Source organism: Taudactylus pleione, unplaced genomic scaffold (genome assembly GCF_031769625.1).
Source record: "Taudactylus pleione unplaced genomic scaffold, aTauple2 ptg001917l, whole genome shotgun sequence".
Classification (NCBI taxonomy): domain Eukaryota; kingdom Metazoa; phylum Chordata; class Amphibia; order Anura; family Myobatrachidae; genus Taudactylus; species Taudactylus pleione.
The window spans coordinates 242,390-259,104 of NW_028286314.1; the positions used below are offsets into that span (position 1 = coordinate 242,390).

General features: G+C 52.6%; 1 protein-coding gene across 3 annotated transcripts in view; it reads left to right on the forward strand.

Annotated features, from left to right (window-relative positions):
* The window catches only part of GIGYF1 (GRB10 interacting GYF protein 1), a 77,111-nt gene that overhangs the window by 26,321 nt on the left and 34,075 nt on the right, over nucleotides 1-16,715 (forward strand). For all 3 annotated transcript variants that reach the window (XM_088465227.1, XM_088465228.1, XM_088465229.1), the window contains exons 4-10: nucleotides 1,137-1,232; nucleotides 1,309-1,423; nucleotides 1,545-1,653; nucleotides 1,815-1,855; nucleotides 3,692-3,871; nucleotides 3,964-4,184; nucleotides 4,429-4,534. In XM_088465227.1, the coding sequence (XP_088321353.1) occupies nucleotides 1,137-1,232; nucleotides 1,309-1,423; nucleotides 1,545-1,653; nucleotides 1,815-1,855; nucleotides 3,692-3,871; nucleotides 3,964-4,184; nucleotides 4,429-4,534 (868 nt within the window). The remainder of the gene's footprint in view (nucleotides 1-1,136; nucleotides 1,233-1,308; nucleotides 1,424-1,544; nucleotides 1,654-1,814; nucleotides 1,856-3,691; nucleotides 3,872-3,963; nucleotides 4,185-4,428; nucleotides 4,535-16,715) is intronic.

Consider the following 16,715-nt stretch of genomic DNA (forward strand, 5'->3'; position numbering starts at 1 on the left):
GGCCTGCCAACAAACAGACTCTAGCCCGTTGGCTTCGTTCTGTTATTATTGAGGCTTATATGCAGGAGGGTTTACCTGTTCCAGCCTCTGTTAAGGCTCATTCCACTCGGTCCGTGGGCCCTTCTTGGGCTGCTAGCCGTGGCGCCTCTGCTGTTCAGCTCTGTAAGGCGGCTACTTGGTCTTCAATTCAGACGTTTTTGAGGTTTTATGCGTTTGACACCTTCGCCTCTCAGGATGCATCCTTTGGGCGCCGGGTTCTCCTATCAGCACAGGAGCGTCCCCGCCCTTAGTTGGACTGCTTTGGGACATCCCCAAGGTCACCCTGTGGACCCCTATGGACCCTGAAGTAGAAAACAAGAGATATGGTAAGAACTTACCTTTGTTATCTCTGTTTCTACGAAGTCCATAGGGTCCACAGGGCACCCGCCCTGACGCACCTGGCTTCATATGGGCTCTGACTGGTCACCGGTTTTCCGTCTCCCATTTCTGTGAGTATGGTTCTTGTGTGTTCCAGTCTTCCTTCTCTCTGTTTCGTCTCCTCCTCCGGCCTGGGCTGCTTACCAACTGAGGTGCCTGTGGCTCGGGGGCGGGGTATAGGGGAGGTTGGACCCAAGTGCATCCTGGGAGCAGCTAAAAGCTTTAACTCCGTGGTGCCCGAGGATCCAGGATCCAGCTATACCCCAAGGTCACCCTGTGGACCCTATGGACTTCGTAGAAACAGAGATAACAAAGGTAAGTTCTTACCATATCTCTTGTTATTCCATGTTGGAATAAGGCTGTAGCAAATTGGAAAAAGTGAAGCGCTGTGAATGATTTCCGGATGCACTGTATTCTCTCCATATACCAAATCTGAACAAAATCTGAGCTGGTGAGGTAAAATTGTAACAAAGCGTGTTTATTTGACACAGAATGGCCCATTACTGGATTGTTCTGTCGATTCCACCCCTATAAATAAAATTAAAACCCAGAGGAATATTATGAGGTACTCTGCCAGATGTCATGCAGAGACCTTTAGCGCGTTTGGGGGTGATCCCTGAATCCAGAAGCCCTGCAGTGTTAGGAGTAAGGTGACTTAGCCATAGTATAGAAGTGAATCCCTGGGGCAGCCGGTACTGACTCCCTCTCGCTTCATGCAGGTCCCAGATGAGATGCAAGACAAGGAGTTTGCTGTGATTCTGAACGAGGAGCCCTTACAGCCGCTCGCTCTCCTTCCCCTTACAGAAGAGGAGCAGGTAATGAGCGCGGCGCACAGCGGGAGCCTATGGGAACTGCCTGCATCACTCTCACCCTTCTCCTCTGCTCCTCCAGAGAAACTTCTCACTGTCAGTGAACAGCGTTCCAGTCCTGAGGCTAATGGGAAAAGGAGCGGCCGCACCGCCTCCTGGAGGTGTGGCAAGAGGGCGAGGCACCGCACGTGGAAGAGGTAGGTGTTGTCACGACGTAAAGGGGTTCAAGTAGGGGGCACTGCCATATGCCCTTTATACGCCCTGTCACTATTTCTCATTGTACATGTATGAGAGCAAGTCTGTGTCGCCCCCCTGTAGGCCGCGGCCGCGGAGATTCAGCCGTTTACCAGCGACCTCTGGATGAAGCAGAGCCTGGATTTGGCCGTGGGGGACGGGAGATTCATCGGAGCCAAAGCTGGGATGACAGGTGAGGCACAGTACAGAATATGGGTGTCCAGTCGTGTACATATGCGCATACCTTGCATGCAGCGTGCTTCTCAGGGGGGGGGGGGGGGGAGCTTGCATTTACCACCCTGCTTGTATTTCTGCAGCGATCAAATACATCGCTAAACACTTTTCTCGTTTCAGGGGAGAGCGGCGCTTTGAAAAGCCCATCAGGCGGGAAGCGGGTAAGTACCGTGCTCCTCATCCCCTCGTAGCTCCTGTCTGTGGTAACGCTGGTTCGTCTGCTGCAAAACCACCTGCTTCCTGGGTGTAGTGCTCGGCAGGTCCCGGTCTCTGTGTGGAGCCTCAGCTGCTTCTGTCTGGCAGCAATAGTGAGCAGTCATCACTACTGTCTCTCAGTGTGTCATCATTCATCCTATGGGGACCATCTACCTTGTGGATGTAGAGGCTCGGCTAGGAGCTTGGCTGTCATCCTATGGGGACCATCTACCTTGTGGATGTAGAGGCTCGGCCAGGAGCTCTGCTCTCATTCGTCCTATGGGGCCATCTACCTTGTGGATGTAGAGGCTCGGCTAGGAGCTCGGCTAGGAGCTCGGCTGTCATCCTATGGGGTCCATCTACCTTGTGGATGTAGAGGCTCAGCCAGGAGCACCGCTGTCATTCATCCTATGGGGACCCATCTACCTTTTGGATGTAGAGGCTCAGCCAGGAGCCCTGCTGTCATCCTATGGGGACCATCTACCTTGTGGATGTAGAGGCACAGCCAGGAGCTCGGCTGTCATTCATCCTACCTTGTGGATGTAGAGGCTCGGCTAGGAGCTCTGCTGTCATACTATGGGGATCATCTACCTTGTGTGTGTAGCGGCTAAGCCAGGAGCTCCGCTGTCATTTATCCTATGGGGACCATCTAACTTGTGGATGTAGAGGCTCGGCTAGGAGCCCAGCTGTCATTCATCCTATGGGGACCATCTACCTTGTGGATGTAGAGGCTCAGCCAGGAGCTCCGCTGTCATTCATCCTATGGGGACCATCTACCTTGTGGATGTAGAGGCTCAGCAAGGAGCTCAGCTGTCATTCAGCCAGGTTCAAGGTGGGTTATGTGAGATCTACCAGGGATTGTAGCGAGTTGATTGTCCCTGGGGACATCGAGGATGTTCCGAGGTCACAAATGTCTTTTCAGATTTAGTTTGGTCCCATCATTTCGACTTATTGGCCTGGCTGCAGCTATGAGGGGTGTCCATGAAGACCATGGTCGTTATGGATGCTCTTCTGAGATGCCGGGTGTGACAGTGATTCTTTATCTAGACCAGGGGTATTCACAGGTTTTCTGCCTGGTCACAATAAAAGAATAATGTCCACAAATGTAGCGCACAGTTTAAAAAAAAACACTGTAAAAGAACCATGTTGTATCATTAAGAAGCCCCTCACATGCCAGTTATATGCCCGTCCAACAACCACACACACATGCCAGTTATATGCCCATCCAACAACCACACACACATGCCAGTTATATGCCCATCCAACAACCACACACACATGCCAGTTATATGCCCGTCAGATCAACCCATATGACATTTTTGGGTGCTCAGGTCTCCCAACATGCATTTTATATGCAAATCAGACCCCCACATGCGCTCAAACCCCCACACATGTCCCTTATAACTCCACCACTGCCCACAAGAGCTTACATTTGCTGCTACAATGGCCACTGCAGGATCACTGGAACCCATGGAGGGGAGGAGAGGAGGAGGGGGTGGGTGTGCAGTGTCTGTCCCATTAAAGCTGCTTTTGATTTATCTGTGCCCTCCAGTGCCAGTGCCCCCACTCTCAGATGGATAAGGAGAACAAGGGGGTCCAGCTGCTGCTTTAGTATAAAACTCCTGGCTGAGCCTCTCTAACCCCATGGTGACTGTAATCCCCAGGTGGAAGGAAGAGGAGAGGTGTTGACTTTCTGCCACCACATGCGGGGGCTGACGTTGTGGGGTAATCCTGTAACTCACGCTGCTGCATTAGGAAGTATTTGCAGAGAGCGCCATCTCCTTACTTATTTTTTCTCACAGTCCGCGTAGGGTTTGAGGAGGCCGCAGCTCCATCAAGGAAGGAATTTGCCCGCTCAGACAGCGACAACTGGCGCACTCTGCGTGATGGGCAGGAGGAAGACGAGGAGGGCAACTGGAGGCTCTCTGTGGCTCGACGGGACGATCGTTGGCGATCAATCAGCCCTGGTGGCAGCATCACAGGTATGGCGGCACTCTGCGTTCTCTCCACTCTTCTTTGACCCTCTCCTGTGTATGCCACGCTCACTCACCCGTCCTTTGTCCCGTAACTACAGAAGCTCCGCGCTCTGCTGGGTGGAGGGATCATGGTGAACGGCGCCGGAAGTTTGATTTCGATGTGGTCCGGGAGGAGAGCGGAGGGGCACCACGTGGCGGTGGGCGCGGAGGGGACAATGCCCCAGAAGATGAGAGAGATGGCCTCCCGGAATGGTGCATGGAGGATGAAGACGATGAGATGGGAACCTTCGATTCCTCTGGGGCCTTCCTATCATTTAAGGTAGGCGTGTGTAGCTGTGTGTGGCACTGCTGGAGGGTGAATAAACTGTGCCACGAGCAGGCAGATGTAAAGCAGTAAGTTATTGTCCTATCAGGCCCATGTGATATCACGGTAACATAAGGAGATGAGTGGTGCACTTTACGTGAACTGGAGATATGTCCGTGGCGCACACATGGTGATATAATCCGTGGGTAACTGGGCTGTACTGGTGTAAGTGGCCCTTCACACTGGTTTTCTCTTCCAGAAAAGCCCCAAGGACATTATCCTGGAGGAGCAGGAGCTGGAGTTCCAGGGTGTGGAGGAGGAGGATGAAGAGGAGAGAGCAGAGAACGGCGGGGACAGGGCTAATAGTAAGTTACTGGTATCACTGACATGCTATCGTGTGCCTAGTGCTCAGCCAGTGTTACTGCATCTCATAGACGTGTCTTATATACTGGGCTCTAAATGTGCATTTCACCATGGTCCCCAGCAGCACAGAGTATATCAGGAGATGAGTGATGTGTTAGTGAGGACAGGGCTGCATGTGACAGGAGCAGTGACATGATGTGAGGAGGGGAATGGGGGCAGCAGGAAGCCACAGACTGAGAGTTATATAGTGGGAGGAGCAGGGTCACCAGCAGTACAGAGTATATCAGGAGATGAGTGATGTGTCAGTGAGTCCTCCTGTCACACTGATATGGGAAGATTGTATTATATAGGTGTGTTTTGCAGCACAAAGTTCAGGACTACAACTGGTTTACATTGTAAACTAAAGAGAGAACTTGGAAGTAAATTCTAATGAATACAGTAACAATGTTACCACAGATGTCTGAGTGTATAATATGCCTCCTATTCCTGGATATCTGAAATAACTATTTCTCAGGCATCCATGCATGGAGAGTGTGTAAGTGTGGTACAGAGGTGCAGACAGGAGCTGGGGTGTTTCTTATCCCTGCTCTATATACCCTAGCTGCGAGTGCCGCAGGTGACAGTACTTTGGGCCATGTTCAATTAGAGATGAAAAGCCTTTTTTGCCTGTTTTTTTTTTTGCAAATATTTTGCCTAAAAACTTTTCGCCTAATTCAGTTCCAGGACAATTTCGCCTAAGCGGAAACTCGATGCATTGAATTTGCTAAAAAATATTCTCCAGTCAATAACAGGTGAAAAGTGCAAAATCTTTATTTTGGGGTGCAAATGTGGGGAAACGACTCAGAACCCTTGGGACAGTCCCCAAAAGACAGATCTGCAAAAAAAAAAAAACAACCTAAGGACACCCTAAAAAAAACTATCTTTTGGGGTGAAAATGTAAAAAGTGGGCGGACAAGAATAATAACTAGCGACATAGGCTTCTTGGGGGTCTGCTAGGATGGGTCAGGTGTTTTTGGGACTGCAGGTGGATTTTTCAAGTTTTTAAAAACTTAACTTTAGAGACATTAAAACATGCTAGCACCCATTTTCAAGTACCCCAATTTGACTGGACTACTTATTGTCACCAAAAAATACAGCTTTATGCCATTCTTCACCACTTTTTACAAAGACGCTAATAGCAAGCAAATTACACAACTTAAGTACACAAATTAATCTTATTAGGGCTATTAGTACACTTTTATATTCATTTCCTATGCTAGTGCATCATTTTCTGGGGTACAGACTGATTTCCCAAATTCTTTCAGTACTTTTCGCCTGTTTTGCCATTTGAATTAGGCGAAAAGCGGGGACGCGCATGGAATGATTTCGCCTCTGAAACAGGCGAATGAGGCGAAAAGTCGGACAGGCGAAAATTTTTCGACTTTCTACTTCAGGGTCCATAGGGGGTCCACAGGGTTGACCTTGGGGTATAGGTTGGGAACCAAATCCGGGCACCACGCAGTTAAAGCTTTTAGCTCCCAGGATGCACTTGGGTCCACTCTCCCTATAACCCCGCCCCCCAGCCAGAGGCACCTCAGTTTAAGTTGGTGCCCGGCCGGAGTCGGGTCACCGTTAGCGCAGGGGGAGCTGATTAGCAGCCCCTAAGCTTAAAAGAGTTTTATTTTATTATTTTTTTACTACTCTTCAGAGCGGCAGCATCAGACTGTCCAATGGACGTCTGAGCTGCCGCTCCTACACCCCGCCGGCGCTGCGACGCCAGTACAGATCTAGGGATCGCAGCGGGACCCCAGAGTCTGTACTAGCCGGGCTCTGGAGGAATCCCTGGGCTGCTGCCGGATCGACGGGGACAGGTAAGTCGCGTGGTCACCGCTTGCGGTGATCCACGTGTGAATAATGCAGCCTTATGCCTCCGGTCTCTGGGGACAGACCGGAGGCGCTAGCGGTGGCGGCGGGCTCCCCCTCCATGGAGGCATACCCCGCGTGTCCTCAGCCCACCAGGGATTATAGCGGCAGCGGGAGCCGGCATCCCGGGGGGTTAATTGCTAGCCAGGGGAGGAAGCCTTCCCTGTCTAGCGGCTCCTCCCCTCAGCTCAGCGCGCCTTTCAATACTACAGTCTGGCGTCGCTGAGCTGCTTCCTCCGCGGGCCACGCTTCTTCTGAGGTCTCCAGCGGCCATTTTCTCTCTGTGGTGCTGCAGAACTCCTAGGATGTCAGTGAGCCCAGTCCCCCTGCGTACCTGGCCATTTTGGGTGAGTGTACACAGCGCTATAGCCTTCCCAGACACTGAATCTGGGCAGTTGAATGTAGCGACATTGTGCAGTATATTATATGTCATGCTTATGTATGTATATATATTTTTCTGCATTGTATGTGACTTTTGCTAGTGCTGACTGTCTGCTTTTTCTCTCACCTGTCAGTGTATATCTATCCCTTTTCTTTATCTGCCCTAATACAGGTGTACCTGGGGTGGTTCTGAGACCTCACATATATATATTTGTTAATATCTGTGAGGTTTGTCACATACTGTTGCGTGCTGCACGTTGCCATATTTTAGATGGAACTGTGAGTTGCGTACGCTGATAATGGGTTCCTGCAGCTAATCTTAGCGTCAGTCAGGACCGGTATGGCGCTGCTTAATATTTCCGTCAAGATAGTCAGATATATCTGACCAGGAGATTGCACACGATACTGCACCCATTATTGCTATCCTGCAAGTCATAGCCTGCAGGAATTAGTGCGGAGGATTTTAACTCAGAAAGGTTTACGTATGCGGCACCATCTGGTGCCGGGCCCCTTGCACGACCCCCTTAAAGGGCGTTGTTTCTCAGGATCCTCTCCTTTGAGGATCGCCGGGCGGGCCCCATTGTCGTCACTCGCTGGGAGTTACTTCACCATACTGCCCTTTTGAACTCGGGGTATCTCGCAATTTCTTGCAATTTACCCCTGTGTCACAGACTATCGCTCCCTGCCGGGGTTTTTCACAGTACATGAATTACCTCCGATACCACATCGGTCTGTCATTCCCCTTGCAGGGATTACCACAACGGCCACCCTGGTGGATGTCGTTTTATACGAAATACTAATTGGCGTGATATACGCCCTGTGGTTACTGACCAGTGGCTCTGCCGTGAACTGGATGGTATATTCGGCTCTTTCCCTCTCACAGGGGGGGGAGCCGATCTCAAGTATTATTATCCCTGCTTTGGGGCTGGTAGCCAGGCTCATTCTGGATATAGAGAATGTCGATCCTGCACCTGTATCATACATCTCCCGTTTTCTGCCCAGCGGGTGGATCTCATAGCGGGAGTCTGGCTGTCCCCAGATACGAGGAGTCACAAAGGCCTCCTGTTTCCCATTCCCTGAGGGTCCTCACAAGTAATGGAAATCCCTTTCTGGGATGGATTTGTATGTTAATCATCGGGTTACAGGCATTAATACGCCTCCCATCCCGGCCTGGACGAATTTTACGGATCCGTAGGTGGTAACTTTGCCTGAAATCAATGTACTCAAGTTTTCAGGGCCTGTTGCCCGTCCTACCATGGCCATCGCATGGTGATGCTTTTGTGACGTTTTTCCCCTCCAACACGTCTGAGGTTCAAATATCTTTTTGCCGCTCACAAAATATGCAGTGGTCATATGTGGGATTACCTCATGGGATGCCGGTCTTCTAACTTTCAGGGTTTCGGCGGCGTCTGTATCCGCCGCAGTACCCTATGGCTGCGTTATGGGAAAGCAGAGGTGCACACTCCTTCCAGGGGGAAGTTCTTGTTTGGTCCTGACCTTGACAAGATCGTTGCATCATTGGCAGTATCACTAATGGGGAGATACCGTCTTTAGCTACTCCCACTACATTCGGACTAACTCTGTTAAGTCTTTTTGTCCTCAGGGTCAGCCTAAAGGCCTGTTTTTTCCTAGGCTGTCGGCCTCCACGGGGGCCACCATATCCAGTACCGAGCAGTCCTGGACTTCCGGACGACCCTGTTTCTACACCTGAGGATATACCCTCAGCCTGACGGGACAGGTCTACATCTGGGGAATTTCCAGAGTGAGGTACTGATTCTCAACGGCCTCTCATTGCTCATGCAGCCTCCTCACAGGCATTGTTACACGGGCCCTTCTTCAGAACTGATCAGGGCCTTACAATCCCAGAAAGCTATACAGTCTTTGTGGTAAGCAGAGCTATTTCGGCCAACCTCACTATCTCAGTGAGGGACTGGTTGTTCTACTTTCTTTTTGGGGCGGTGACCGACTGGTCCTCCTTTGCCTATACTCTGTCTCAAATCCCTGAATCAGATTCCAACGGTGCCTTGACTCAGGTGGAATCGTCCATGCTCCATCATCCGATGTTTGGAACCTGGGGATTTTATGGTATATCCGAGTATTCAGGATACGTACCTACGGGTACATACAGAGCCCTCTCATCAGCATGGGTTCAGGTTTGCTGTGCCACAGCAACACTTGTAAGTTTCGGGCTCTGCCTTTTGGGGCTGTCCTCAACTCCACCGGGGTTTACCAGCTTTATGGATTTTCTGACAGTTCACCTGTTCAGTATATCCGAATGCTCCTTTCTCTGGACGGTCTCCTACTTTTAGCAGGATCACCAAGGTACTTTACCGCCAGGTCAGGATAACCGGGGCTTCTTCTCGTCACAGAAAAGTCCTCCCTGCATCCCTCACAGGGTTTTCTTCATCTGGGAGCACTGCTGGATTCTCAGAATCTGAGAATTTTTCTGGCGTAAGACAAGATCTCCACTCTTCAACTTCGAGTGTGCGGATATCTACGCAGTCGACATATGTCATTACTCTTTGTGATGCGCGGTCTACCAGAGTGTCTACCTTTTGGTAGGGTGGAATGTGCTCAGTTCCATTCCAGGCCTTGCCATAATTGACTCCCCTCCAGATGGATCGAGTTTTTTCCACCGGATCGCTGTTCGAACGATGATACTTTCTACGGAGGCGAGTTGGTCTCTGTCCGGGTGGCTATGGCCATCTCGTCCAGGGTGTTCTTTGCTAAAGACAGTGTCTGGTCCGCATTCATTTCGGGGCAGTTGGACGTCTGTCGCTTCTGCCCTGCCACTTAACTTGTTGATACTTTAAGCTGTCTTGGACTTTCACTCTGGCCTAACCCATTTGTCACGGTTAACCTGAATAGGTTCAGTCCGACAGTGTCACAACAGTGGCTTCCATCTAGGCAACACTGGTAGTTGGGTGGCAATGTTAGGAATGTCACCCATTCTGACATAGTCCAAGGGTCTTCTCCTGGCCAACTCTGCGGTGTTTATTCCCGGAGCTCTCCATTGGGAAGCGGGCTTCCTCAGCCGTCACGGCGTGCATCCCGGGGACTAGTCTCTTCTCCAAGAGAGGTTTCAACTCCTGGTGAGCAGAGGGGGCCTCCCTGAGGGGGTTGATCCCCATGGCCTTCTGACTCGATCACACATTACCGGTGTTACAGTCCAGCTCTAGGAGTACTGAAGCTACCTTCAGTGACTCTTTGTCAGTGAAGTGGTCCTTCCACTTTGTGTACCTGTGTCCTCCGGTCTCCCTTCTTCCTCGAGGTCTTCGGAAGTTTAATTCGAGACGGAGGGGCTTTCCTTCTGGGGGCTCCAGGTCGTCCCAGACATCACTGGTACTAAGATTTTCGGAGTCTCCTCCTCGATGCTCCGTTCCTACTGCTTCACTATCTGGACCTGTTGTCTCAGGGTCCTTGTTTTTCCCTGGATCTGGATCGCTTGTCTTTAACTGCGCCCCTACTGTGGTCCTCGGGCTTCCCTGGCTCTGTCTTCATTGAGATGTTTAGAGCAGATAGGCCAGACTTTGCTGGGATCTGCCACGGACTGTGGCATACATAATTCTTATGGTATCGTACCTGTCGATACGATCCTCCGGTGTCCAGGATTTCCAGATATTCTGGCATTCCTTCCAGCTGGCTTGGGTTTCACCCTTGGCCTGGCCTTCCTGACAGTGCGGATCTCTACACTGTCGGTATGGTTAAGATATGGAATTGCTCCGCTCTGATATCCAGTTCATCCTTTGGAGTGTTTTCTGGATTATGTCTCCACTTGTCCTCCCTAGGGACTCCTGGGGAGTTAGTAGTGGTTCTTTGTTCCCTCCGGGGACAGTCAATGGAACCGCTGGTTGTGATAGCCATTACATGGTCTATTGTTTAAGCTCTCTCTCTCTCTCTCTCTCTCAGGGTGTTTAAATCAACCAGGAGAGTGTCTGAATGGGGAGCGTTCTCATGTGGCTCCCTCTTCTGGAGGGCATCATGTCAGGGTGTGAGTTGCTCTCGCCCTGTGTTTCTTCTTAGTGGTTTTTAGGTTCCATATTATTCTGGAACTTATGGTATGGCCATTCAGTTCCCAGTCCTCTCGGCTGTTGTGGCCTCATGGACTGTGGTCCGGCCTCTTTGGCTTTATGTGATCCGTTCAAGTTCCTTATGGTAAGCGGACTCCTTATTGGTGGTCTGCGGTTTCTGGTTTTAACAGGAAACGATGGCCGGCCTATAATGAAATGTTGACTGGATGGCCTCGTATGTCTTCCTCAGGGGCCTACCCATGGGTGGGCATTTCTGTCGTTGAGGCTTGTTTTTTTTTTTTTCTCGGGCCGTGTAACCCTCGTGGGCGGCTCGTCGTGGCGCCTCGGCTGTTTTGCCTTACTAGGTGTCCACGTGGTCTTCTGTCCATACCTTTTTAAGGTTCTAGGCATTGGTTTCCTTTGCCTCTCAGGATGCTTCCTTTTTGGCGACGGATTCTCCTCTCAGCACAGGAGCGTCCCCACCCTTGGTTGAACTGCTTTGGGACATCCCCAAGGTCAACCCTGTGGACCCCCTATGGACCCTGAAGTAGAAAACAAGAGATATGGTAAGAACTTACCTTTGTTATCTCTGTTTCTACGAAGTCCATAGGGTCCACAGGGCGCCCGCCCTGACGCACCTGGCTTCATATGGGCTGTGTTACTGGTCACCGGCTTCCCGTCTCCTTTTCTGTGAGTATGGTTCTAGAGTGTTCCAGTTTTCTCTCTCTTTTTCTCTCCTCCTCCGGCCTTTGGCTACTTACAATCTGAGGTGCCTCTGGCTGGGGGGCGGGGTTATAGGGAGAGTGGACCCAAGTGCATCCTGGGAGCTAAAAGCTTTAACTGCGTGGTGCCCGGATTTGGTTCCCAACCTATACCCCAAGGTCAACCCTGTGGACCCTATGGACTTCGTAGAAACAGAGATAACAAAGGTAAGTTCTTACCATATCTCTTGTTTTTCGACTCTAACTGAAATCCCTTCTTCGTTCAGTGCTGTCTATGGCAGCTGTACAGAAAGCCTTTGTAGGGGACGTGCATCGCTCCCCCGGCGTTCAGGAGAGAGGAGCCGTCTCTTGCACACGCTCTCCTCCAATAAGCAAGCTGCATGGGTGAGTGCGGACCAAAGCTGATAAAAGGGTCTCAAACAGATGTCACTCATGTTATCCTTTCTACTTCAGGGTCCATAGGGGGTCCACAGGGTTGACCTTGGGGTATAGCTGGATCTGGATCCACGGGCACCACGCAGTTAAAGCTTTGCTGCTCCCAGGATGCACTTGGGTCCGTCCTCCTCTATACCCCGCCCCGGCCACAGGCACCTCAGTTTTAGTTGGTGCCCGGCCGGAGTCGGGTCACCCTGTCGCAGTGGGGCTGCAGGAGCAGCCCCTAAGCTTTATTTTAAAAGAAATTTTTTTTATTTTTTTCTTCTTTTTTTACACTTTTAGAGCGGCAGCATCAGACTGTCCTTTAGGACGTCCACGCTGCCGCTCCTTCTCCCCGCTGGCGCCGCGACGCCAGTACAGCTCTGGGGATCGCGGCGGGACCCCAGAGCCTGTACTAGCCGGGCTCTGGGGACTCCCTTGACTGCTGCCGGACGCGACGGGGATCAGGTAAGCCGCGGGTCGCCGCGTGCGGCGGCCCGCGGATACTTCAATGCAGTCAGGAGCCTCCGGTCTCTGGGGACAGACCGGAGGCGCTAGCGGCGGCGGCGGGCTCCCCCTCAATTGAGGAATACCCCGCGTGTCCGCTAGACCACCAGGGTATCAGGCTGGTAGCGGGACCGGCAACCCGGGGGTTAATTGCTAGCCAGGGGAGGCAGCCTTCCCTGTCTAGCGGCTCCTCCCCTCAGCTCAGCGCGCCTTTCAACTAGGAGTCTGGCGTCGCTGAGCTGCTCTTATTTCTCGGCCACTCCTCCTCTGAGGTCTCCGGCGGCCATCTTTACTGGCACATCGCAGACTCCCAGGCGGTATCAAGTGGACCGGTCCCCCTGTGTACCTCTCCCCTGCTAAAGGACAGTGTACACAGCGCTATAGCCCTCCCAGACACTGAATCTGGGCGGTTGATTGTAGCGGAAGGTGCAGTGAGTACTAACTTTTCTGCATTGTATGTGACTATTGCTAGTGCTGCCTGTCTGTGACTTATTCTCCTTTACTGTCAGCTTATAACTATCCCTTTCCTTCTCCTACGGCCCGGCAGGTGTGTGGGGGAAGGGCGTTTTTCTGAGACCCTCACATATATAAAACACGTATTTGTGGGGTCAGTCACATACTGTTGTGTGCTACACAGTACCATATCTGGGCTGTTGTTTCGCATACTGGTGAGTGCGCGGGTGTTAAAACCGTAATTCCTCTGGTGATACCTATTTCTTGTGTATTTACGGTATCATGTCGGATGAGGAGACTGAGCGCTCTGTGGCTCCTGTGCTATTTTCCTGCAGACGCTGTGCTGCTGGAGTTGATGGGGAGGACTTATCTCAGGATGGTCTGTGCGGGCGGTGCCAGCTGGTACCGGGCCCCTCCAACCCCCCTGTATCACAGGACCCTCCTTGGGCGATGTTTTCACAGGTGCTGGCGTCTATTGCGGACCGGTTATCGGTCCCATCAGCGGTCCCTTCTAGGGCGTTACCGCAGCCCACCATCCCCCATTCCCCGAGGGTTCCACAAATGTTGCGGTCTTCCCCCGGGGCCCAGACTGTGGGTCCTTACTCGGGACTGCCTGTGTATGTGCAGGCTTCCCCAGGGACGTGTCAGTCTGTAGTGCCTTTGCAGAGTGTTGCTCCGACGGCTCCTCCGCCTTGGGTGGATGTTCTATCCAGCTCCGTACAGAGTCTGGCGGCTTCATCCTCGGCGTTTCAGTCTATGTTGCAAGGTGATGTGCCACCAAGGGTGTCTAAACGTCCGGTTGTGAGTTCACTAGCTGCGCAGTTGTCGGACTCGGAAGTGTCCTCAGATGATGGAGAAATCCATGAGGACTCTGACTCTGATGTCATGGGGCAGGAGGTGGAAGCTAAGTCCTCCATTAATGTTCCAGCCTTAGTTAGGGCGGTGCGGGCTATCCTACATGTTGAGGATGATGCGCCGGCTCCTAGGTCGAAGTTTCCTAATTTTAAAAAGGCCAAGGTGACCTCAACTGTGTTCCCCCTGTCTGATCAATTATCGGATCATATGGCGGCGGCCTGGCAATTACCTAGTAAGAGGTTCCATCCACAGAAGAGGTTGGCGGCGAACTATCCTTTTCCTGAAGCTCATTGCAGGAAATGGGAAACTCCGCCGGCGGTGGATTCCCACGTTACCCGCTTGATCAAAAGCGCGACGTTGCCATTGCCGTCTATCTCCTCTTTGAAGGATCCCACGGACAGGAAGGTGGAGACTTGTTTAAAGTCCATTTATTCTCTTTCCGGGGCGGTGGCTCGCCCGTCCATGGCTATCTCCTGGGTGGCTAAAGCCATTGAGGCATGGGCCAATGCCTTGGAGGATACCTTTCCTGATGAGGCTCCGGATATCCAGAGAGCGTTAGTGGGACAGATGCGGGATGCAGCTTCCTATATTGGGGAAGCGTCTTTGGATGCCAGCCTGCTCACTTCTAGGGTGTCGGCTGCAGCGGTATCTGCTCGGCGCTCCCTGTGGCTGAGGTCCTGGAGGGCTGATGCAGATTCAAAAAAGGGTCTGGAGGCCTTGCCTTTTAATGGTGATTTACTATTTGGTCCGGATTTGGACAGAATAGTGGATACTTTGGCTAAGTCCAAGTCGGCTTTTCTCCCTTCGGCCTCTGCGCCGGCTAAAGTGAGGAGCTCTGCCTTTCGGTCCTTTCGGGTTCAGGGTAAGGCCAAGGGCCAGTCCTTCCCGAGACATTCGGCGACCAAGGCCGCACCCAAGCCCAAGAAGCAGGCATGGAGTGCTCGGCGCCCTTCTTCCAAGCAGGAGGATAAGCCTGCTGCCTGATGGGACGGGCCTCTCTCTGGGGGACCCCAGAGTGGGAGGCCGACTTCTCCAATTCGCCCAGTGTTGGCACAATACCACCACGGATGCCTGGGTTCGAGAAGTAGTCTCTCAGGGGTACGCCCTGTCTTTTCGGTTCAGGCCGCCCCACCAGTTTTTTTGTACGAGTCCTTCTCTGGACAAGACCAAAGCTGGTCAGATTCAGGTAGCTATAGAATCCTTGCTACAAGCAGGGGTCATTGTTCCCGTTCCGCAGTCTCAGCGCGGGACGGGGTACTATTCTACTCTGTTTCTGGTACAGAAACCCAATGGTTCTCATCGCCCTATCCTGAATTTGAAGTCTCTGAACAGATACCTCAGAGTTCCCAGGTTCAGGATGGAAACGTTACGTTCCATCATTCTGGCGATGGAACCCGGGGATTATATGGTCTCCCTCGATATCCAGGACGCCTATCTCCATGTGCCCATAGCACCGGCACATCAGCGGTATCTGAGGTTTGCTATCCTGAACCATCACTACCAATTTCGGGCGTTGCCTTTTGGCCTTTCCACGGCTCCGAGGGTGTTCACCAAGGTGATGGCGGTTATGGCTGCCCACCTTCGGGGTCAGGGTCTACGTCTGTTGCCGTACCTGGACAATCTTCTGCTGCTGGCGAGCTCCCCGGAGGTGCTTCTTCGACATCTCCACCTGACCATTGCTTGTCTTCAGGCACACGGGTGGTTGATAAACTGGAAGAAGTCCTCCCTGATTCCATCACAGCGGATGGTTCATTTGGGAGCCCTGCTGGATTCTCGTCAGCAGCGGATTTTCCTGACTCCAGAGAAGGTCTCCTCCCTGCAGCTGCGGATACACAGTTGCCTGAGCAGTTGCCGCCTGTCGGTCCATTCAGCTATGAGAGTTCTGGGGTCCATGGTGTCGACATTCGACATGGTGGAATTTGCCCAGTTCCATTCCCGGCCCCTGCAGGGGCTGATTCTATCGGAGTGGAACGGGTTACCTCACCGGATCCGCTCTCAGATGCTGGTGTTGTCCGCGGAGGTTCGGCAGTCTTTGGCTTGGTGGCTTCAGACGGTGCATCTGGTCGAGGGGCGCCCCTTTTGGATCCCGGACTGGGTCCTGCTCACGACGGATGCCAGTCTTCGGGGTTGGGGGGCAGTGACCGGCTCATTATCGCTTCAGGGTCGTTGGTCCGCGGAAGAAGCACTTCTCCCCATCAACATCCTGGAACTGCGGGCTGTGTACAGGGCCCTGCAGTCGTCCGGCCCCGCTCTTCACGGAAGGGCGGTTCAGGTGCAGTCCGACAACGCCACCACGGTGGCGTACATCAACCACCAAGGGGGAACTCGCAGTCGGGCAGCAATGTCGGAGGTGTCTCGCATTCTTGCTTGGGCGGAGTGTCACGTTCCAGCGATCTCGGCAGTCTTCATTCCCGGAGTCCTCAATTGGGAGGCGGACTTCCTCAGCCGTCACGATGTGCATCCCGGGGAATGGTCGCTTCACCCAGAGGTGTTTCAGCTACTCGTGGACAGGTGGGGGCTGCCGGAGCTGGACTTGATGGCCTCCCGTCACAATCACAAGTTGCCCGTTTACGGGTCAAGGACAAGAGACGCAGGCGCCTGTCTGGTAGACGCTCTGTCGGTGAAATGGACGTTTCACCTGGCGTATCTGTTTCCTCCGATATCCTTACTTCCTCGGGTTCTGCGGAAATTCAAGCAGGACGGCGGCACGCTCGTGCTGGTGGCTCCGGCGTGGCCCAGACGTTCTTGGTACTCCGATCTGAGGTGCCTCTCCATCGACGCTCCGTACCTTCTTCCTCAGCGTCGGGACCTGTTGTCTCAGGGGCCCTGCCTTTACCCGGATCTGGGTCGGCTGTCTTTGACGGCGTGGCTCTTGAGACAGCCGTCTTGAGGTCTAGGGGTTTCTCCAGTTCAGTGATTGGTACCATGCTTAGGGCACG